We start from the raw sequence: 25,780 nt of genomic DNA, 5'->3' as shown, positions 1-25,780 counted from the left end.
ATAACAAGTTAGAGTCTCTGTTTTATCCGGTAAAACAGCATTCTTTTCTAAATCAAATTTATCTTTCAAAAATAAGCATATCGCAAATAATACACGTTTTTATATATTAGAAAATAAAGAAAAATAGTGTCAAATATACTTACGCCCGACACGTTACTTACGTGAACCATGAGTACACACATTTCCGCGAGATTTGTTTAAGCACGAGTTTCACGATTAAAATTTTAATGGCATAGTTGAAGTACGTTAGTCTAGATTAAAAGGCAAAGATTATAATTTATTTTATTTTTTATGGTACACTATCAGCAAATTGTCAACTTGGAATATCGAGATTTGCAAAACAACGATGTTGCAAAGTTTTGAAAAAGTAATGTAAAATCAATCTAGAAAAACAGATTTTGAAAAAGTAATGTGAAATAAATCTAGAAAAACAGATTTTGTGATCAAGTTTTAATGTCCCCGCAACGAAGTTGTCGGTGCCATATAGTTTTACCCTTGTCCAAAATTCCGAAATTCAGTAATTCCGTAATTCCGTTATTCTGTCATTCCGTCATTCCGCAAAAAACCATTATACGCAGTTTTTTTTCTAAACGCCTTCAGATATTGGGCTGATTTTTGGTATGCAAGTTAACCATGATGAGTTACAGATCAAGTTTAAGTTTCGTTCCGCTCCACTAGTTTTTGACAAAATTACTGGCTTTGGGCTTTGAGAAATTGTTGAAAATCACAATTATTCGGACTTTTTTCTAAACGCCTTCAGATATTGGGCTGATTTTTTTTTACAGAGTTACAGATCAAGTTTAGGTTTCGTTCCGCTCTACTATTTTTTGCCGAAATTACGGGCTTTGGACTATGAGAAATAGATGAAAATCACAGTTATACGGGTTTTTTCTAAATGCCTTCAGATATTGGGCGGATGTGAGTTAACAATGATGCGTTACATGTCAATTTTAAGTTTCGTTCCGCTCCGCTAATATTTGCTGAAATTACGGGCTTTGGACTTTGATAAATTATTGAAATCACAGTTATACGTGTTTTGTTTAAATACGCCTCCAGATTTTGACCTGATTTTTCATATGTGAGACTACCATCATGTTTGTGTCCACATATGTTTATATTGAAATTGCAGATTTTTCAACTTTTTGGGACGGGGCCATTCGTGTCGCTTTGACACATCTAGTTTTCTATTAATGTTATAAAGGTAATTTACCTCTTGTGATCGCAGGGGATACATTGAAACCATAACTTTAATTGTAAATTTAGTTTAATATTAACGTTACAAAGTTTACACTATTAAACAAGTATACAATGGGTGAAAAAGAATAAAAACAAAGTTATGGTAGCAACCATTGAACTTCAAAAGGGGAGGGGGTTATGTTTTTTTTTTCTTAGTTTTTCGACGCTATTAATCAATTATTTTTATCAAAATTTAAACACTATAAGGTGAAGGGAAAATCTGGATTCAGATTTTGTTTGTAATCTGCTTGACCACAACATTTTTTTCGGTCAAATTGGGAACCAGAATATTTTTAAAGTAAAAAAGCATAACACTCTTGAAGTGAATTGATGGTTCCCTTACACTCAAAGCAAAAACAAAAAACTTGGGTGTTTTGGAAAAGTAAATCGTCTTTCTCTCTATCTTTCTGACTTAATTGTATTTAATAGATTGAGGAAAAGATCGAGAATTGGAGGCTAGGAATGTGTCGGTTGAGTAAATGTTCTCTTGTGCGAATCATTCCTAAATCTGCCCTTGAGCTTTAATCATAGATCAGCTAATTATATACATGTAGATCGTTTTGTTCAATTACATACACATTTAAACTCCTAAAGGTATATGAAGAAAATAAATCTACAATTTTGCATCATATATCTTGTGGATTTTAGAAAGACGATCTAACAGTACACATGCTTGGAAGATAGACGCGAACGTCCAGTGACTTATATTTTATGAATGTTCTGGACTGTAGGCAAAACGCAACTATACGCTAAAATAACGATTCCATAGGAGAGCCTAACTCTGGTACGTGTATCATATAGACACACTAAGGGGCCCAATGAATATTACTCAGAGAGGCGATGATTCACAAGTTATTAAACGAGCTCCAGCATATGGCATAGTATGATGGTCATCTTTTTTTCTTCATTTTATTATTCTGGGCGTTGCAAATATTGAATCAAGGAAGTTTATGTTTTTTCTATCTCAAGAAAAATTCATTGTAAGTGTCGTTGCAAGTAGGTTAATGGTCCGAAGTTCCTGGACTATAATTTAAATATGCCAAAATAAAGGATCCCTAAAACGAGTCTTACGTATGATTCGTCAAGCGTACGTACCTTTCTTCAATTCGTAAGAAAACTCTAATATGCGAAAATGTAAAAAATGACATGTGCATGTATAACAAAGACTCTCATATAATGTGTAAATAAACTTGTATAAAATAGAAATGTGTATAAGAGTAATTGTAACAATCCGTGGTAGAACATAAAATTCACGCTCCCTCTAAATTTGACATTAACATCATTCGTTATTGTTTAGTTTATTTCACAGAAGTTTTAATGTAAATTCAGAATTATAGATTCCTAGCCTTTTAATATTGTTCAAAAGATGACTTCTTTAAGCATTGTATATAACGATATATCGCAAATACATTAGAAACGTGTTACTTTATGCTTGATAAAGCGATTAAAGCATTAGAGAATATTAAAGAAGTAACTAAAAGTAAGGAATTTGTTGAAAAATAACATGTCCAGTCGATTGTAAGTATATAAAAAAAAACTTTAAGAGAAGGTTACCACACATCAATTGTGATGGACAGAATGACCTTCAAACGCAGGCTCAACCAATATTGCTAACGCTATAATGATTTATCCTTAAATTTGAGTAACGGCGTAAAAGTATTTAGGTATAAATGAATATATTTCAAAGTATTCTCAAAAATTATTGTTTCAACTTGAAACCTGCATTTTTTTAACTTACAAGGTCATTGTCCTGTTTCAAATGTTTTAAGTATTCTCATGAAAACAAATATTCATTATTCAACCCAACTTACAGCAATATATCTTATTTTTTTCATTCATCCTATACAAGCCACAATACAAATTGATCCAAACTAAATAATATTTACATCATTGCTCAATATACTGACTGGAGTTGTTGCAATGGTTCTTATAACTTACACATGTTACAACTTGCTCTATTCCGAAATAATGCAATCAGATAAAAAGTTCACATCTTGATGTTTTAGCTGCATATGTATACATCCAGTACAGTCCAATAGATGCTCATTTTAGCAAGGTTTTTGATGGTGGAATGGGATACTCATAGTTAAGATTAAGCCATGTAACATGCAGGTCGTTCAGATTAAGTTTTTAAAATGTTATAGAATTCTGAACTCGAGCAGATGACAAGAATTATGGGAGTGTTTCATCAGTATCTCATGATTATCCTCGAGGCCCAAAACATAACAAATAGATAATAAGGTTTTGGCAGTATTTGGCCACAGCTTTATCTTGAATAAAATATAACATATATGATATATAATATGTATTTAAATTGGCAATCTTGCTCTGAAATATATTTATCAATGTCTGTATTTAATATATATGTAAATTATAATGTGGCTACCGCAAATTATGGCAGACCACTAATATAAATATATTTAAGTAATATGTCTGGTACGAGAAGTTGACTGATGAGCCCTGGTAATCAGAGGCTATCACTACTGTTCACTGAATATATGAATGTTAAATCCAGCGCAGCGAAATGTGCCAAATGTGCTCTGCCAATGTCCACTTTTACATCTACATTGTGTTCACTAGTTGTCTCCTTCTCTCCCATCTCAGTACCATTAGCAGAAATAAGCTGAAATATAAACTTAAAAGCAGTATCTGGTTTCTTACTTCCATTCAGAACAAATACACATGTAACACAAAATTAATTTACATTGGGAGGGTGGTGGGTTTTTTAAGAAGATTATTTTCTCGTCCAATTTTCGTCTGCTGCAATCTTGCCGACGTATTTCGAAAAGACCAAAGCGAGGTTGCGATCAAACTAATCAACACAAATGTTAAATACCCAACAGTGAACCACCACCTGCCCAAATTAAAATCTTCGAGTTTGTACCCAATGGATAACGGGCTTTAAAATTGTAGATTTTAAATCCTTTTATCCTCGAGGCCCAAAACATAACAAATAGATAATAAGGTTTTGGCAGTATTTGGCCACAGCTTTATCTTGAATAAAATATAACATATATGATATATAATATGTATTTAAATTGGCAATCTTGCTCTGAAATATATTTATCAATGTCTGTATTTAATATATATGTAAATTATAATGTGGCTACCGCAAATTATGGCAGACCACTAATATAAATATATTTAAGTAATATGTCTGGTACGAGAAGTTGACTGATGAGCCCTGGTAATCAGAGGCTATCATTACTGTTCACTGAATATATGAATGTTAAATCCAGCGCAGCGAAATGTGCCAAATTGTCCGATAAGATCAGGGTAACAACTTGATCTGATTGGACAACCGCCACTGAAAAGAGGGGGTGTAGCTGCGCGAAGCTGTGCCAAATACAGTTTAATATATTAACTTTCAAGTTACTTCCTAGTAACTTACTTGAAACGTCAGATATAAAATGTTAACATAACAGTTGTATCTAATTACAGTCGGGGAAGGTTAAATTAATGCCAAGATTCCTGATGATCATTTCTAATCCTCCCTGGAGGGTATTCAAAAAAATGTTATTTCCCAAAGACGTCAAATGCACTCCATCTTTCATTAAGAATAATTCATTAGCCTTTATATCAGGGTAACGGAGGTAACAACCATCTGTTTTGGTTAAAAATGATGCTATAGAGGTATTAACCCTCATTCTACATTTTTCCATGGCATTAATATTGTCAGAGTAACGCCAACTTGATCTCGGAATAATTTGAGACCAGACAAAAACTGTGTCCAACATCAGTTGACGCATCCAACTGAACTGTTTCCTTATTAGTTCACAAAGAGTTTTTGAACTTTTTTCCCCTATATCATTGCCTCCAATATGTAAAACTAATATAGTTGGCGGATCTTCATATTTTAACATGGTTCTTATTTGTTGTTTCATGTCCAGCACTTTACCTCCACATTTTCCCTGCCACCAAATATTTACTCCCATCTCCTCTGCAGCCCCAAGTTTACCCCTCCCGGTCTTCCTCTGGCTTCCCCAAAGGCATGCTTAATAATCGAGGATCCAACGATCCAAACTGTAGCATGTCCTGCAATTCTTAGAAAGCAATTATTACTTGCTTATATTGATGCAGGACATACCATTTATTTACATAATACAATATTATTTAAATGCCAGCTCAAGACTGCATTACAAAATAAGCAAATATAGAAACATATTTACACAAATAAATGTACATATATGATGTTCAGGCATTTAAATCCTAATGTAACGCAAAAAGGCCTGTGACTTCCAACGTCCCATTTCTTTAATTTGTTCATCAGAAATACCTTCTAATGCGCATGTAGTTGCCATGCCAATTCTTAAGGAATGGGACTTAAATCCATTGTTTTCTATACCAATTACTGACAGAGACCTTTTTAATAATGCTGAAAACTGGTATCTTGTAAGGAGGGATCCATCAAAATGACAAAATAAAGGTCCCAGATAAGGTGGGCGAACTTTAATAAAATTAGCCATTATTTGTACTGGACATACATTTTTGTTTTTCTGCTTAGAAATAACCATTGTTGTTCCAGAACCAAACTGATCAGTTTTAGATGACGTCAATAAAACCTCTAATCTTGCATCACAAAGCTTTATATTTTCAAATTTTACAGTATGCATCTGCTTATTTTTACAATCAACTGTTATTTCACCTACTCTCATAAAACCATGAAAGGCTAGCGAAAATGAAGCCATAAACAGTTTTGTCTCATACCCGTTTTTGCAAATCACCGCCAGTGACCTCAATAATTTTTCCAATATATCTCTCGTTATGGGTAATCTAGTGTCCTTTTGATTTGGGCCCCCCAACCTTTTTATTCCTTCAATCAATTTTCTGACAACAAATTTCTGTGTATTGTCTTCTAAATTGTTGATTTTATTAAAGTAACTTAAGCCTGAAATATAGCCAGATACTGTTGAGTGGGACAATTTCTTTCTAAACATATAAACAATGAATGATGTCAAGTCATCAAGCGGAATAGGCCAGACATCAGAAAAACCATGATTTTCTCTGAATTTAACAAATATGTCCATGCTATGCAAATATGCTTTCTGTGTACTGGGTGCTAATGAATTTATAAGTAAATGATTCATTTCAGTTCTGAAATCATCGACAGGAATTCTTGTGGGATTGCTGCTGGAGAACTGTCTGCATTCGGGACCAAGTCCATAAAACGTTGTTCCTGAAATCGAGAAAGAGCATCTGCGATTGCATTATGCTCACCCTCAATATGTTGTGCCCTAAATTGTATGTTATTGCTAGTGAGAAAAACTAGTTGTCTTATCAATATCATAACTCTCTTTGATTTTGATGTTCTTTTGTTCACAATGCTTACTAATGCCTGATTATCTATTCTCAACAGAATCTTTTTATTTCTAAATGAACGACCCCATATCATGAACGACAGCACGATGGGAATAAGCTCCAAACATGTTATATCCAATAAAATGCTAGTATCAGCCCAACTACTTGGCCACTGGTATTGTACCCAGTGACCTAATAAAACATTACCTACACTATCAGTGAATAATTCCAGACTTTCATTAGTCGACCAAAATCTATCAGGAAAATAACACTGACCATTGAATTGATCTAGAAAATTTAGCCAAACTCTAGCATCTGCTTTGACCTCTGAATTCAATCTGACAGTATAATAAGGCTTTCCATTCTTAACTGAAGCTATCAAATCGTAAAAACGACGAATAAAAGCACGGGCTGATATAATAGCCCTTGAACAAAATGCCATTAAACCAGTAATTGATTCAAGTTCCTTCAGTGCCATTTTCTTTTTCGACAAGACCTGATCAAGCATAAATTTAAGTTTATCCAGTTTTTCAGGGGGGATTCTAACCAACATAAGTACTGTGTCAATTTCAAGGCCTAAAAATGTGATACATGTGGTAGGACCTACTGTTTTATTCTCTGCTAGTGGAACACCTAGCTGCCTACATACTTCATTAAAAGTGTCCATCAAAATGGTACAATTATCCGTTGAACTTTCACCAGCAAAGAAAAAGTCATCCAAATAGTGGTCTAAAGTCTCAATGCCAGCTTTCAATGCAACTGTTTTATGCAAAAAAGTGGCAAATTTTTCAAAGAGGGCACATGATATAGAACAGCCTTCAGGCAGACATTTATTAATATAATATTTCCCATCAAAGAAAATTCCCAGAAGGTCAAAATCAGCTGGGTGAACCAATAAAATTCTAAAGGCCTGACTAATGTCCATTTTTGCGCAAAGCACGTTATTTCCTAATTCAGAGATCATCCCAACCACTTTATCAAAAGAAGAATACTTTACTTTACAAATTTCTGGATCAATGAAATCATTCACACTCCAGTTTAGAGGATATGACAAGTGAGTTATAAGACGCCATCCACCGTCATTTTTTGAAACTACCCCAATAGGAGATATTCTTAAAGTTGAAATAGGTATTTTTGAAAAGGGGCCCAACATTCTACCCAGATGCACTTCTTTTTGTAATTTTAAATTTGTTTCAGTTTTGTGAACTTCTGCCGAAATGAGATTGCTTGCAAAACTCGAGATCCTTGGACCAGTATAGTTTAATCTAAACCCCTCTATAAATCCCAATAATAACATTGCTGCATCAGTTTTGTTTTCATAATTTGACAGTAATTCTCTTAAAGATTTAATTTTGACTGGGGTTTTGCCTTTGTCCCATAAATGCTCCAGGAGAACGGAATCTTGTGTTATTTTGCATTTGCCTAGGAGCAAAGGGTTGAAAATTAGATGCTGTTTTTGTGGTGCTTGAGGCCGGGCTGATCTGAATCTCTGAACAATCCCAGGTGACTGAGGATTATTAGAGTTAGTCACTTTGCTATTAGTGCAATATATAACCGGATGTACCCCACTGCATTTTAAACAAGCATGTTTGTATGTGCAATATTGTTGGGTGCACGTCCCATTATAATTATATGCATAGCATTTAAGAAAATTGTTTGTTGGTTTTTGTGCAATATTGAACTCTGGCCCATTAATTGGACCTGCTGGTTGCATATACAATAACCATAGCTCAGTGTCTATGACAGACCAGGATCCAGCAGGCTCCTGTGATCTACGTAGTCTAAACTGTTCATCATACAATTTCCATCCTAAACCTGCATAGCGTTTAGCCCCTAACCTGACAGTTTGCATATACTTCAACAGTTCTTGGAACTGAGATGTATGTATAGTACAATAAATACTGATATATATTAAAAAGGCATCCGTCCATATACCTATTGTGTTAATTCTTGTATCCTGTTGCTTAGGTTGTAATATAATCTGTCCCTGATTAAATGTAAGTGTTTGATTCACTCCTGTTATGTTTTGTGAATTATTTAACAAACTGCCCATATCTACATATTCCCCATTTATTACTTTTTGTTTGACATTTTGCGATACGTTTCGCTCTATGTCATCTGACGCCTTAACCGTTTCAATGGGTAAGGCATAACCTGTGTTAATTAGGGGTTGGTGTAATGTTGTATTACCTGGAGAAGGGTAAATTGTTTCTGCTGGCAGTGTTGCTGGGATCATTATTGGACTGTGTGGTAGTACATTAGTTGTCACTGTGTTTGAGCCGAGCTGTACAGGTGGTGTTCCACTTGTTCTAGGTAAATTCCTAGGTAATCTATCTGCAATATTAGCAGTCGCCTCTTCCTGTTGCTGTTTCGACTTCTTTGCAGCAGCCGCTGCGCCTCCATTATTTGCCCTGCTTGTCGGCACCCTTTTTCTGCCGGACCTCCTATACATGATCTGAAACTTAAAGTGTATGTGTTATCTTCATTCAAATAAATACATGTGCTTTACCTTATATATATATATATATAAAATATTAAAAGTGAATATCCAAAAACATACGTATTTCACAAATCTCTCTCCGATTATATGCCTATAGTTTGCTCTTTCGTGTTATTCTCAGGATATATAAACTAAGAATCAATTACTACTTACTAAAATGATTGTTTTGCCATTTGTGCAAATCCGAAACATACGAGTTTATCAAAGCCGGTTTCGGTTTTTATGCCCACCGTTAACCGGAAGTTTGTCATTACAAGTTTGTCAATAAATAGAGTCGAAACACTCAACTTTTTGCTCATTTTTGTCCTGTATTTAGATGAACTAAGTTATCGACTGCATCAATTTATATGCTGACAATAAGCTATTTCAAAATTGCATTGTGAAAATATTTGGTTGATTTGAAAACCCTTTATATCACTAAAGTACGGCAATAACAGTTATAAATTCCTTCACATTTTCAAATTGCATAAAAATATAATGTCTAACACAATCTTGGTTTGATTTATTTTTGGCTGTGACCGTTTACTTAAATTCGACATTCATTTGCACATTAAATTTTTGTATGTTTTTAAATGTCGTTTTTAACTAAAATTTCAAGACATCGGGATTAAATCGATATCAATCCGTCTTTATCGTATATCAAAATAAACTTATAGCCCTTTATCAAACCTATTTCAGGTGTTATTTCAACTTTTTTAAGAAGATTATTTTCTCGTCCAATTTTCGTCTGCTGCAATCTTGCCGACGTATTTCGAAAAGACCAAAGCGAGGTTGCGATCAAACTAATCAACACAAATGTTAAATACCCAACAGTGAACCACCACCTGCCCAAATTAAAATCTTCGAGTTTGTACCCAATGGATAACGGGCTTTAAAATTGTAGATTTTAAATCCTTTTGTGTACGTGCATGAATGAAATTTGAAACAACCTGTGTATAATTAGTAAAATGGACACTTTTCTTCTTACTTGTAACCAATTTGAACCACAGACTGTCAGACATAAGTATTACAGTCCATCATCAGCAATGGCGTATATTATTTGTAAAAAGCTTTGTCCGGATGCTTCTTAATTTATAAACAGAAACCTTATGTAACGAAGTTTCCGTCAGTCATATTTTCATTCTCCTGGACCTCATTTTTATGGTTCAGTGGATGCTTGAACAAAAATTCTGTTTCTTTGGTGGAGTGAAACACTGACTTACAATGGATTTGTAGCAACATCTACAAATCCGTCATGTTGGGTTCAGCTGAGGTTAAAGGTTAAAGTTGTATGGTCAGGTCAGTATCTCCAATACTACACGCATCAGGTCAACTACATTTGGTTTATGGAATAACGTGTACATATCTGACTGGCTGGTAACATCTGACCTTTATTTCAACTTGAGGGTTCATTAGACAATGCTAAAATTATGTGGTTTTGTTTTTTTTCATCAGACATTGTAAGCAAAGTTGTCACTATTTCGTGTATTTAATGATCATTTACTAGAAGGTCGTTGGTCTATTCAGTGTTCGTTTTTTGTTGTCAGTTTATGAGATACTATAAGTAATGGGTCAACTATATTTGGTGTATGGGTGTACATATCTATCTTCAAGGGCTCATGAGAATATAACCTCAGTTTCATGGTCCAATGTTCAGTGCTGAGTTGCTATGGTTTGATCTGTTTCTCAGGTACTGTTCACGATAAGACTACTATATTTGGTGTATGGAATGATACTAAGGTGTAAATATTTGTTTGGCATGCATGCTTAGACGTTTTACATTGTTATTCGGTATTTTTTGTTTACCATGTATACTGTAATTTGAAATTATGTCTCATAGTAGCAGCAGAACGATAATCATAGACTTTTAAATGAGCTAGCCGAATCGATTTGTGACTATTGAAAAGCGGTATGCTACTGTTGCCTTTAATTTCCATTTGTTTGCTTAAACCATTTCCGCTTCTTAATTATACATGAAAAACATAATTAAATATTCAAAATTCAAGATACATGATTCTACTTTTGTGCAGTATTTGTAATAGAACAAAGAATACATTTCTATTCAACATTAGATAAAAAAAACATTAGTGCAAAACATGAGATATGGGAATAAATACATTTAAATGCACACATAAAAAGAAGAAAAAAACCCAAAGGTTATTAAATGGTATATCATGAAAATTAAGATGAACTAGTAATAGTCGATGTTAAATGAGTGCAACACATTACAAATATTTAGCTACTAGTATATATGTTTTAATTATTAGCAATTTAAAGTACTTTTTCCTTGAACTTCCTTAGAATAAACAGGGACAGTCTATACTGTTAAAAGAAGTCTCCGAAATAAAGTGGAAAGAAAAAAAAATAGAATAAATTAACATATGAACAAAAGTAAAAAAAAAAAAAACATCTACAAAGAATTAATATATTCTAAGGTCGGGTTGTTGTCACTTTGACACATTCCCCATTTCCATTCTCAATTTTATTTCTAAAAAAAAAATACAAAAAACAAAACATGACAGTCAGACTGCAAACTCGATGATTTTGTTAACGTTCTATATCATTAATGGTTTTGCAATCAGTTTCATAAATTGTATACACGTCTGTATTTGTGTTGACGATCTATGTTGTAAAGTAGTTTGGTATACTAACGTATCGATAAATACTAACAGATATCGTCTATTCATCTTAAATACTGTACGAATATCTTTGCGAGGTTTATATTAATGCGACTGGGTGAGGTTATCAATGATAATCGTTACATATATCTGTAAAATATGTTTTTAAAAATGACATTTTAAAATGTCTCACTTACCAATGAGCTTGTGTTGATATCAGATTTTGGATGGATAATTAGAAGCGTTTTTCTAAATACGCCATGTGTTTGAACATTTTTCTAATTATTTAAAACGAATGGTCAACCGAATAATTATTTTAAAAAAATATTTTTTTCTGAACTCCTAAAATAAAATTGTACGAAATAAGTAGTATTTTATTTAAAGTGAGTATGTTTTCTTCGTCTCATGGGGTTTGATCGCTTCATTATCGTCGTGCCTTTTTTAGTATAATAAGCCAACCATTAAAACTTTTAAAATTCTATGATAACTCTTTATTTATTACTGATGAGAATAAACGCTACATTATTCATATATATATTTTGAAACAACTTTTTTTTATCAAACATATGTCTTTAATGGATGCACAACCTGTCGTGTTTTCTACATCAATATCAAGTGATGTCCACGTACACAAAAGAGGAAAACTATCATCTAGGTAAGTATTACTATATAATTAAGAAATCTCATTTTCAGTAGGGTACAACGGAAACTTCAATTAGTATTCAGGTCTGAGACAATTCCTTATATCTCTGAGTTAAATATACATGTACATTACTTATAGTTATCTCATTTAAAAATCTTATAAATTTTTTTATCTTTTGAATCACCTCAGTCTAAAGTATAACATTATGTCGACTGTAACATGTGTAAGTTTTTTCTGTTGGTGCTGACTAATTATCTGTTGTTTTTGACATTGCATTAAATAATGTCTGATTGAAAGTGTATGAACACAAAAATCTATTTCAGATTTGAAGTAAATACATAAAGAAAATTTCTTTTAAAATGAGTGAATGATGAATTAATATAATGAGATTTATAATTTGAAAATATTTTGGTTTCAGAACATACATAAAAAAAATGGTGGTATGATTGCCATCGAGACAACACCCCACAAGAGGCTAAATGACACAGAAATTAACAGCTATATTTCACCTTATAGCAATAAATAATAAGCAAAGCACATACTGCATAGTAAGCTATAAAAGTCTCTCAATTCACAAGTGTAAAACAATTCAAACGAGAAAACATACCGTTTTATCAATGTACAAAAATGATCGAAAACAAATATATAACACAGCAACAAACGACAACCACTGACTTAGAGGCTCCTGACTTGGGACAGGCACATACATAGAGAATATGGTGGGGTTAACATGTTAACGGGACCCCTAACCTTGAACTTGCAGTATTTTATTGGAAAGTAAAAGCTCTTCTTGTATAAAGTTTAAAAAACAACAGATGTTTGACCCGAGTAAAAAAGTGATGTCCTCTTTCGTCCATAAAATAAATTTTGTCCAGCACATACTGAAAATATTACGCGTGTTCGCCTAATTGTCATTGTTTGATTGGGTATATAATTTTGAAACTCTTACACAATGTGTTTGTGAAATTAATTTTAGAAACATGACACACGTTAACGTAGTGAAACAAAATCAATCGAAATAAATTTTCAAAATATCGTTTATTAAATTGTAAATACATTATGGTACATAATACAAACGATACGTTGTTTCTGAAAAGCTCTGCATCTATTATAAAAAAAACCATATCAAAAGTATTAGGTAATCTGTTTTTTGCATTTTTTTTTCATTAAATGCGGTCAAGTCCAAGGTCGTAACAATGATCTAATCATAGATACCAGGATTAAAATTATATATTTGCGCCAGACGCGCGTTTCCTCTTCAAAAGACTCATCAGTGACCAGGGAATCAAAATGTTAAAGGCCTAATAAAGTACAAAGTTGAGGGGCATTGAAGACCAAAACGTCCTAAAAGTTTTGTCAGATACAGCTAATGTTATCTATTCCTGAGGTAGCACTAAGGTAGAAAACTCTTAGTATTTCAAAACACGATGATAATTCATGACAACATAGAAGTGCTGACTACTGAGGCTAGTTATACTCCCAGGGAATACATATTCCACCAGCAGTGGCATCGACCCAGTGGTTGTAAATAAACTCACAAAACACTTGTATAAGACCACATGGATAATGTAAAATATAATTTTATTGCATACTGTCTTTTTCACCCTTCCTTTTTCACGAATGTTACCTACTGAATTGGACTATTTACTGGATTTTTAATAAAAAGCAACACGACGTGTGTACCAGGATCTGCTTACCCCTCCGAAACACCTGACATCACCCCCCCCCCCCCGTTTTTGATGGGGTTCGTGTTGTTTAGTCTTTAGTTTTCTATGTTGTCTTCTGTACTATTATTTGTCTGTTTTTTTTTTTTTATTAATTTTTAGCCATGTCGTTGTCAGTTTATTTTCAATTTTTGAGTTTGACTGTCCCTCTAGCATCTTTCGTCTCCCTTTCAATACCTTGTCAAAACAAAACAAACTACCCAAACAAACAACATAGTACAAAACATAATGCCAATACATTATGACTGAGCAAAAAAAAAAAATAAACAACAAAAAACCACGGTAACCAATATACAAAAGTTGCAATTAGATTAACGTAACTAAGAAGGGGCGTGCTTGTTGAATTTTAATAATATTTTGGGGGTTTAGGATTTCTAAATTCAGGTAAACGAGTTTGCCTGATTAATATTATTTCGCAAACATGTGTTGTATGTTTGGTAATTGTATCATATTATTGGGTACCTTCTTTTTCTTGCCATGATACATCAGGATCATTGTTTGTAAATACATTTTTTTCAAACTATTTCTCTAATTTTGTTTCGGGTTTGAAATTAAGATTAAGATATAGAGTATTCCTAAAAAAAACCTACTTTAACTTGTATGCCATCGTTAATTGTATTAAAAAATTTAAAAATAAGAAGAATGTATTATTGTAAGTCTAAATTTGTTTTACAGCGGATGTAAGCTGATCATAATTGTCATACAATTTTGAAACTGATACGTCAATACCATGTCGGCAGACTATTTGGTTGTCGGGTGTGGTCTTTCAGGGGCAGTCATGGCCAGATTTATGGCTGAAGAAAGACATAAGAAAGTTCTGATTGTAGACAAAAGAGATCACATTGGCGGGAACTGCTATGATTACATCGATGAAAACGGAATAAGAATTAATAAATATGGAGTCCATTTGTTTCATACAAATAGCGAAAGAGTATGGCAATACGTAAATCGTTTTTCTAGCTGGACAAGATGGGAACACAAAGTCCTAGGGGTAATTGATGGACAATACATACCATTGCCACCCAACATAACAACAATTAATATGTTATGTGGACAGCATTTAACAAATAAACAAGAAGCAGATGACTGGTTGTCCCGAAACCAATTGAAGCATGAACATATTGATAATGGGTATCAAATGGCCACGTCAAGGGTAGGTGAAACCTTGTATGAAAAAATATTTAAGCATTATACATTAAAACAATGGGGGAGGTACCCAGAGGAATTGGATGCATCAGTGTTAGCTAGAATACCAGTAAGAAATAATTTCGATGACCGTTACTTCAGTGACAAATATCAAGCACTTCCTACTGATGGTTATACAAAATTTTTCGAAAACATTCTGGACCATGAGAATATAACAGTACGCCTGTCATGCGACTATTTTGACATGGATCCTTCTGCTATTTCCAACAGTACCATTATATATTCTGGACCTATTGATGATTTCTTCACAAATGTTGGTTACCCCAAATTAGAGTATCGATCCGTAAACTTTGAAATTCAACGCTTGAAGAATACTAAATTCTTCCAGCCATGTGCTCACGTTAATCATCTAGGTCCCGAAACTCCATTTACCAGGATAATAGAATACAAACATCTCCTTAATCAAGATTCGCCACACACCACGATTATCTCAGAGACAACATGTAGCGACGGTGATCCCTACTATCCTGTTCCAAACAAAAGAAATATGGAACTGTATGAACAATACAAAACATTAGCAGAGAAGGAGAGAAATATACATTTTGTAGGACGACTAGCCAGTTATAAATATTTTAATATGGATCAATCAATTTTGAATGCACTTGAGTATTGTGACTCTATTTTTTCTATATAATCATACAGTATTGTACGCTTCTTTTTAATAAATCAGATACGTAATAAAAAGTAGAAATATCATATTTCAGAGTGTTTACATACTGCTCACGAAGTGTAATACTTGTTTTATTATATTGCTCCTCAAATGATTACTTCAATTAGTATTGATATGTAGAAGAGGGAATAACGATACCAGATGGAGAGTCACACTCATAAATTGAAAATAAACTGCCATAGCTAAAAATGAAAAGACAAACAGACAAATAATAGTACAAAAAACACAACATAGAAAACTAAAGACTAAGCAACACACAACCCACCAAAACTAGGGGTGATCTCATGTGCTCCGGAAGGGTGAGCAGATCTTGCTCTACATGTGGAACCCTTCCTGTTGCTTATGTAATTACAAATCCGGTAAATAGTCTAATTCGGTAGGTCACATTCATGAAAAGGGAAGGGTATTGTAGTTACGACATAAGGAACATATCCGATATCATTTATGAAACAGTTATTCCGTAACGGTTAATCGACTCAAAATGCGTCCGTAAAATTTATGAAATACAAACCCGGGAATATCGTTCAGTATGTACTCCGTTTGCAAGCGCTGCTGGAATGTTGCTACATAGAAATGGAAAGTTCACTATTGGAAAGCTGAAATCATCTCTTTTGTCGTAAAGTTTTGTTTTCAACCGACCCTCATTATCAATTTCTAGATGTAAGTCAAGATATGATGCAGACTTAACAGTATCTGTTGTATCTATTATCTCCAGTTCGATAGGATAGATTCGTTCAACATACTAGTAGTCACCGAATTGTGTATTATTTAGTGAGAGAACATCATCTATATAGCGGAAGGTAAAAGTTAAAGGATACCGCTAACTTCTTATCTTTCTTCCAAAGAAGTTCCTGTATGAAGTCAGCCACATAATAATAACGAAACAAGTCGGCAAGAAGAGGGGCACAATCGGTTCCCATTGGAATTCCGACAGTCTGTTGACAAACAGGTCCTCCAAACGTAACAAATATGTTGTCAATCAAGAAAACAAGCATCTTGATAATGTCAGTTTCAGAGATTTATTTTTTTTGAATCGGAGTGATTTTTTACAAAGTAGGATTTATACTTCCCCAAGACAAGACACTTGTATCGACGTTCGCCATTCTTTATAATAAAACAAAGTTATACCAACTCTTTCAATTTGTATTTTAGTTTGGAATGGGGAATACTTGTGTATAGTGTAGAAAAGTCAAATGTTTTAATACTATGGTAAGATGAGAGAGTCTTAGATTGTATGTACTCTAAAAGATCTTTGGAAATTTTTTTGTACCCACATCTGATTCAAGCCACCTCTAGAATAGGCAATTTCACAGTAACTTTGGAGCCCGGCTTTGATTGCTGATAAAATAGATGTTAGTATTTTAGAAAGAGGTTTTTTGGGCCACTTGGAAGACCCAGCATTATACCGTTGTTTGTAAGGACACTTATGTAGTTTATGTATCCAATACAGTGATGGAAGATCCAGTTCTTCATCTTTACTTGAAATTCCAAAGGAACATAGAAAAGACCTGTGATCATCCAGGATTTCCTCTTTGGCAAGTGTCGTGAGGGTAGATGTTGAGTTTCCAAGTGAATTGTCAATACCTATTTCATTTATCAAGCAGATAAGTAATGATATTTACACACAAAAACGATGTTATTTGGGGGTTATCTGCGGGGACAACCACATATTTGTCATGGAGGTAGGACAAGTGTTTTGCAACATTAGGGTCTTTAAAAATTGGCGAAGTGTGGGTATTGATAGACTCATTTAGTTTCTTAATTCGGATTTGTATCAACGACCTCACAGCATTAATTCATTCGGAAAGAGTATCTACGTCTTCTTTCTCGCGTTTAGCCCATTGGCTGGCATAATCCTCGACTGAATCCATCAGTATTTTGAAGTTGTATTTCCTATTGATGGATTTAGGCTCACAATATTTCGGATCTTTGGATAACAAATTTCGCAGTAAAGTGTTATTGATAATTTTGAGGTCTCCGATAATAACGTGGACAGCCGGATTATGTGTAAATTGGGAACTAGCACAGTTGAGGTTTAGACTTGAAGTCGTCAATGTTGAGATCCTGCAAAACTTGTTTGTAATTGAAAATTTTAGTTGCAATTGGTTTGGTATAGGTATAAGAAATTATTGGTACAGACTGACCTTTAATTAAGGAGGTATTTTCGACTGTCAGAATTAAATTATGATGAAGGATGTTGCCTAAGTTAACGCCATCCAGACCTTTGTTGGCAAAAGTAAGTTTAAGAAAAGATCTGTTCTCTTTTTCATCTTTTCCAATGCAAACTGAATGTGATAAATACCTAACGGCTTTTGTATAAATGGCAGTAAGTCATTAACAGAGAAAACATGCAAAGTAGGTGATGTATAATGACGTCGAGGACTAGAGTTGCAAATAATCATCACATTCACCGAGTTACAGGAAGAACTAGATAGAATACCTATACCATCAATTTTGTCATTGCAACCATATGGTATCGCAATTCCAATTGTCGATTCCAGTAGTCCTCTTTTTGTCAACTCAAATGAAGTGGAGCCATATTTATGTATTTGGCCTCATGTTTTTTTTTTTATAGAACCTTCAGATTAAATAAAAAAAAAACCAATTAATCTTACACAATAAATCATGGTTTAAGTGGTTTCATTTTCTCATTTTATATAGAAGATTTTATACTTATCATTACCATTAGTGTCTTTAAAGTGTACTGAATTGTATCTCATTTGATCTTCTAGTAAGAATAAATACAGACAAAAGTATCTTTGATAAACATTTCAGAGCAGTGTTACCTTTGGTAAATTACAGCAGATGCATTACCATTTTCAAAGAACACATTCAACCATTTATTTCAACAGTTTATTAGAATTAATATTTGAAAATGTAAACATTGACATGTGCATGTATTACAAGGACTCTCAGAAAATGTGAACATAAACTTGTATAAAACTGAAAAATTTCAAAGAGTAATTTAAAAACAGTGTAAGTGCCAACATTAAATTTACGCTCGCTCATAATGTGACACCAACATCATACGTACTGGTCAGTTTGGTACAAATTACAAGTATCTATGTAAATTCGGTATTTTATACTGCAACTACCTGTGTTTATTTCCTAAAGCTATATTTTCTATAATGTCAATTTCATCATGGATCACTTTCTCCACAATCAGGGGTCCTTTAAGGGATGAAAATATGTTTGACATTTGTGTTACGATTTAAATACTTATCAATGCTCTAATTTAAATTGCAGTATAAATAATATTAGGTCAATGTCATAAAAATATATATTTTTTTGTACTCGGCGCAAATGGGGAAGGGCGAGTCCTTAATTCTCCAGTTTCTCAGCCTCATACAAAAAAGTTTATATTTTTCTGACATTCACCTAATATTGTATATATAGATTCCAAGCCTTTCAATGTTGTTCAAAGAGTGATATTTTTTATCATTGAATATTACGATGTATTAGAAAACGTCTTATTTCATGCTTGATAAAGCGATTAAAGCATTAAAGAAGATCAAAGTATGAAATAGAAATAGGGGGTCTCATTGGGGGTTCTGATCCCGGATCCCGCTTACTGTTTTGTCAGATTCCCGTATCCCGCTTATACTATGTACCTAAGCAATTCTCATTTTTTTTGTAATTTCCCGTGTCCCGCTAGACCTTAATTCCCGTTTTTACGGCACAATAATTGGACTTTCCCGTGTCACGCTTACGAAAAATCGGCAATCCCGCGTCACGCTTAGACCCCAATGAGACCCACGAAATAAAAAATAAATGGTTTAATTTTACAAAAATTACATGTTTTGTCGATCATAATCGGTTGTCTATAAATATGGTTCCTAATATCTTATGTATGGACCTATCATTTCATTGTCTTTTCGTTCAAAATTGTTAGTTATGTTATTTCTTTGTTAGCGATTTGTATCACATTTCTATAACTTAAACTAACGTTCAAAATGTATTCCAGTAAATACCGGCATATTTATCTATAATTCTTCAAAGTATTCAAAAACATTTTTTTATTATTTATTAGCTAGTTCATGTCCAGCGGCAGAAAATACACCACAATGCACTATCCGACCATAGGCACGAAAACTGGCTATCCAAGTCAATAAAAATTGGAATCGATAGCATCTGCCACGTGCGGGGTTAAAAATCTGAAATAATTAATGAAGCAATAATTTCTCTAACGAAAGAAACTTTTTTCACTGTTTACAGTTTTTGTTCCATATACAGTATGGTTTACCATTGTGTAAATTAAGGATACCAAGAGGTTTTAGAAAAAAAGATTTAAATTTTTTGCACATAGGATCTTTACAGACACTGTCAGTGAAGCAATTTTTTGCCCCTAAAGACATGTCTGCTTAGCTAACCAATGATGCATTTAAAAAAAACTTCGCGATTCATTCAAAGAATTTTTTCAATTATTGGACATAAAACACACCTTTTCATATTAGAAATAAATATTTAATATCTACAGGTGTCGACACAAAGTTAGAGAACGAACTTATGTAGATAACAATACTCCCTTAACTTGAAAATGTGAATCGTCGAAGTTTAGATATGTTCCCTATGGCCATGTTATTACAGGGGACCTCAATATCGTCCAGGACAGAGAGGTTAAAAAGTTTTTGAAAAAAGGACTAAAATATCGTCCTCCATCTAAAATAGATTTAGTTTTGTAAAAGGTGGAGTAAACGGGGAAAATCTGATAAAAAATCTCTTGATTCTTATTTAAACAAATGTATGAATGTGGTAGATAAGAGAATATCACATTTTGAAAATAATTTAGAAGAAAATAATAGAGTCCATAATACACCTATTTCCAGAATAAGAAATAAACTTCAAGAACTTTCAAAGCAGTTTGTGTCTGTACCGGCCGACAAAGCAGCCCGGCAACAATGTGGTGGTGGTATGCCGTAAATACTACACGGACGTTCTTAAAAGTGAAATTTTAAATTCATCTACGTTCAAATCCATCCGCTCCACAGAGATTCATATGGTAAACAAACATATCACAACCACATCAAAGCTTAAGGCTTCGGAACATTTGAAGGTCTCTACTATCATGACTATGTATTGCCATGGCTACCTAAACTACGCAAAAAAACAGCTAAATATCGTTTAATCTCGGCCTCTATAGTAAGTGTTCTACAGCTAATCTCTCAGTGCTTTTAACAAGTTCATTAACTACTATTAAAGAGCTTATCATAAACTATTGTAATAAAATAAATGAACATACATGTATTGGAATAAACTATTTTTGGAGTGTAAAAAATTCTTTGGATGTTTTAGATAAATTACGTGCTTTTGATGGTCCTTTTGATTCTGTTGACAGTTTTGATTTTTCGTTCCCTATTAATAATTTTCCATTTTTTTATGGGGATGTTCCTTTGGCACCATCTTACGGTGTTTATATTTCCCAGCTCGTTCGCTATGCCCGTGTCTGTTGTGACGTTTTTGATTTTAACGAACGTAATCTATGTATTACTGGTAAATTATTAAACCAGGGATATCGTTACCATAAATTACTTAAAACCTTTACTAATGTTTTCCATATATATAAAGATTTGGTTTTGAAGTTTGGTTGTACCTGTAGAAAACTTATTTCAAACAGGATAGCACATCCTCATTTTTACGGAAATGTTGTTAACCGTGCCCGGAAATTTAGAAATGATCCTTGTAAACTTATCGCTCCTTAAAATAAACTTATTCTAAAAGGTTACCAAATCAACACTGTAATAAGATCATTGAATATCACATAAGTGGAAAACCGGAGTGTCGACGGTTGAGAACTATCCGACCTTAGACACGAAAACTGGCTATCTTAGTCAATACAGATTGGAGTCGAAAGCACCTGCGACGTGCGGGGTTTAAAATATGAAATAATGAATGAAGCAATTATTTTACTAACGAAAGAAACTTTTCTTTACTGTATACAGTTTTTGTTTCATATACAGTTTTGTTAACCATTGTGTAAATTAAAGATATCAAGAGGTTTTAGAAAAAATTGACAAAAACAACAAATAGAAGCATCAGTCAAGTAGTACACCATTCATCAATAAATTGTGTTGCTATGATACTGTCTCATTGAGGAAAACTCGCATCTGTTTTACCGCCATACGTGCACATATAGTTATATTTTTGTCGTTATGTTGCTACATGTAATTGACGTTTATCCAACATGTTTTTTTAAATGCACTTATTTTATTTTTACACGTGCAATTAAGGGGTTATTGCATGCTTGATAAGTTAGAAAAGCAGCAGAGGAGATATAAGAAACTAATTTTTCAAACATGACATATTTAGTCGCTCGTTTATAGTTCCTGTCATTCCTTTGTATGTAACTATCATAAATCTTGGTCTTTTAGTACAAAATTTATGGCTTAAATTTATAAGTTATGTTATTTCTTTGGTAGTGAAGTGTATCACCAGTTTGTTTTCTTTTAACCTTTTCAGCTGGCATTGTGAAATTATTTGTAAAAGTTGTATGATGGGCAACTCACTACTATATCCGCAATGTTGGATTTTACCGGAAGTAGGGTTTTTGAAGACATCTTATCTATATCATATATCCCAAAGTAGTACAAAACAAAGGTTGATACGAAATATTATGTTAGTGGCATGATAATAACACATTTTCACTTAATAGCCTTCGATATAGGGCTGATTTAAGTATGATGTCCGCCATTTTGGATTTTACCGGAAGTGAAACATTTTTTTCAAATGCCTCCCTATCTGAAATGAAAGAGTAATAGTTGAGGAAGATCTTTGCCAAATTTCATGCTTGTAGCAGGATGTGCACAATTCGTCTGAAATATGCTTGTAGCCGCCGGACTAAAATGGATAATTAACGATAGGAAATGAAAAATCATCTCTCTTATCATAATTTTTTGTATTAAGCTTTCCGTTAATGATATATCAAGATCAAGGAAAGGGCAGTGGTCATTGTTAGTATTAGCTTTATTTAAAGTAAGTTCAACAGGATACATTTCTTTAGTATACGTAATGAAGTCGTCACTATTGAGAGCCAAATACCTGATTCCCATCTGAAGTTCCAGGCTCGGCATACAACATGACCATAAAAATTAAGATGTGCTATTCGGTTTGAAATACGTTTTCAAACAATTATTTGTACCTATGGAATAATTTAGGAAAATTTTTAATGTTTCAAGTAATTTTTGGTAACGAAATTCATGACTAAATAATTTATCAGTAATACATTGAAATTTAAAACGTCAAAACAGAAACACAGAAACGAGTATGGACGAGTTGGGATGTCTAAACACAATTAGACGGTACCAAAGGAACATTTTTTTTTTGTCGTATTTTTTGTGTAGAGTTTCTAGTGTAAGACTGATATATCAAAATCTATGAAAGAACATTTATTTCTTGTAATATTTGATTTACTTCCTTAGAGTAGATTTCGACAGTATATTTAAGGTATTCTTGATTATTCAACGAAAACAATATCATCATTTATTTGGCCTTTAACTTTTTTGGATTCGAGCGTCAACGATGAGTCTTTTGTAGACGAAACGCGCGTCTGGCGTATATACAAAATTTAGTCCTGGTATAAATGTATCTATGATGAGTTTATTTATCATCAAGTTAACTTTATATGAGTTGCAGAAAATAAATTTGCAACCTGATATTTCAAACTACCATTTGATCAAAACAAAAACTTTTCGTTTGGGAGTGCAGTATAAAGAGTGGAAAGTCAAAACTGTCAACCGAATCAAAAGGACCACCAAAGGTATGTACATGTAGTTCATCTAAAACATCTAAAGACTTTTTTACACTACAAAAAATTTAATTTTACTATTTTCATATGTTTTATTACAAAAGTTAATGATTAGTTTGGTATGTGGGAATGCAGGAACAAGTTAAAAGCACTGAAACATAAGTAGTAGTACACTTACTAGAGGCCGATTTAGTTTAGGAAACCAATACATAGACTAGTCATGTGTTGACCTTCAAATGTCCAGTAGAGGCTAGCTTAAACTGATCTGTGGTAGTTACATGATTATTTACTTTTTGACTCTCTGTGGAGTGCACGGCTTAGTTGATTTTTTTTTTAGATATACTCTTTCACAGATATAGCTCTATGAACCGGGACATTGAATTTGTCATCATCATTTATAATATTGTCACCGGGGAACTGATGAGCAATAAAATTGTCAATAATCTCAATATACTTTAAAACATTAATATTACCAGTTACAATAGTAAATGTACCATCACATTCAGTGGCGGATCCAGAATTTTTTATAAGTTGGGGCCTATTGACTGCCTGATAGGGGGATGGCTCCAGTCATGCTTCAGTGATTTCCAATATAAGCAACCAAATTTTTCCTCAACCTAAATCCGCCTCTGACCTTCATAGATATTGCAGCCCCAGATCATCAAACTCAAACGCGTCCCATTTCCATTTATGATCTTTAGGTTTGTCAATTTGAGGAAACAAGTATATGTTGACAAATTAAACAGCTGTAATGATACGTGCACACTCATATTTTGGTCTGAAAACGATATTGTATCACACTCGGTATAAATAGTATGTAAGTGGCTTTGACCCAATTTGCATAATTATTGATGTCCACCATTGATTTTAAATATAGATAAATGATTATTCTGAATCACATACGCAACTACATTTACTATAAAGTCTATTGGATTGAATTTTCAGACATTCATATTTTCCGGAAATAATCTGGACTTATCCGTATTTTCACTACCGTTTACTTTCTCTTCCTCACCTGTCTATTGCAAATGGATGCCACGACAAATCTGCTCCTGTGGATATTGTGACAAATCACCGTCAAGTACGTTTCAAATCGATTATAAACTGTTAAATATATATACCGTTAATTCCGTTAACTTGAATTCCACGTTTATTCAACAAATACGAACTGTAATTGTTTATTTCTATGAATTGACCTGAGAATTCTACTTTGGTTTTTGACTTGATATTATTATTGCATTGAACATTCATATATTTCTTTCGTACATATTATAAATATTGTATTTTTATTTCTTTCAGTTTACCAAACAATACACGCTCTGTAAAAACTCCTGTGTCATTTCTGGTGGAATTATAATCTACAATCTTCAAACACAAGTTGTTATTCTTTATAATTTGCCGAGATTGCGATACAGTCCCATGGTTATACTAGCTGAGTCAGGCTCAGCATAGTAAATTGACGACAACCTGTCTTTACATATCCAGACAAGGAACGACAACGTAGCAACGTACATACGTACATACCTTTACACTGACAGTGGACTACATATCTTGTGTGAACTCGACAGCAACCCAACAACGTTGAGTCAACATGGATCCCAGTCATGTGGAACAACAAGAAGAGATTCAGCCCCAAGATGGAGATGTCCCTGAACTTTTAGAAAATCCGTCTAATACATCACAGTCAGATGAAACTCCCGAGGCTAGGCGAGTACGTGACCTCACGGAAAAAGGACAAGGAGCTTTCACTGAAAAACGTGACAAGTTCTGTCAGGAACTAGAGGCTCTCTGGGCAGACATTGAATCCCAGTTATTGGAAGTAACAACGCCTCCTAACGATCTCCAGCAACTCCTAACAGTCCAGGACAAACTTGTTAAAGCCTGTAATAATTATCGTAGGCTCACAGATGAATACCTAGACTTTCTGAAAAGGACCCGAACATTGGAGAGTCAAAAAGAAATTGATGCATGTAAACTCTCTTTGGATTTACGTCTGTCTAAAGTGGAGCTAGTTATGGAAAAACTACACGAGCATCGCCTCGCTCTAACAAAGGCCAAATCCACTAAAACAAAGACCTCAAGGGGTAAGAAAACCTCGCACAGCGGTAGCTCTAACGTGTCAGACATGTCAAGCCTGGCACGGAGAAAGCGAGCCAAGGCAGAGG

At 33.6% G+C, this 25,780-nt stretch overlaps 3 protein-coding genes across 3 annotated transcripts; 1 reads left to right on the top strand and 2 right to left on the bottom strand.

Moving 5' to 3' along the window:
• Positions 1–5,438: 5,438 nt before the first annotated feature.
• LOC139500308 (integrase/recombinase xerD homolog) lies at positions 5,439–5,924 on the bottom strand. Its single transcript, XM_071289051.1, has one exon. It carries the CDS (start codon positions 5,922–5,924, stop codon positions 5,439–5,441), a length of 486 nt encoding a protein of 161 aa, XP_071145152.1.
• A 395-nt stretch (positions 5,925–6,319) lies between these two features.
• Positions 6,320–9,929, bottom strand: LOC139500307 (uncharacterized). The gene is made up of 2 exons (XM_071289050.1): positions 9,704–9,929; positions 6,320–8,989 (listed from the first exon to the last, which is right to left on the bottom strand). The coding sequence occupies exon 2, from the start codon at positions 8,984–8,986 to the stop codon at positions 6,320–6,322; it is 2,667 nt and encodes an 888-aa protein (XP_071145151.1). The 5' UTR covers positions 8,987–8,989; positions 9,704–9,929.
• Positions 9,930–14,728: 4,799 nt separating this feature from the next.
• Positions 14,729–15,838, top strand: LOC139500305 (UDP-galactopyranose mutase-like). Its single transcript, XM_071289049.1, has one exon. It carries the CDS (start codon positions 14,729–14,731, stop codon positions 15,836–15,838), a length of 1,110 nt encoding a protein of 369 aa, XP_071145150.1.
• The last annotated feature ends 9,942 nt before the right edge of the window (positions 15,839–25,780 follow it).

This window comes from Mytilus edulis, chromosome 13 (assembly GCF_963676685.1).
Source record: "Mytilus edulis chromosome 13, xbMytEdul2.2, whole genome shotgun sequence".
Classification (NCBI taxonomy): Eukaryota; Metazoa; Mollusca; class Bivalvia; order Mytilida; family Mytilidae; genus Mytilus; species Mytilus edulis.
Note: the sequence above shows the minus strand (reverse complement) of the source record. Positions and strands in the feature narration are given on the sequence as shown.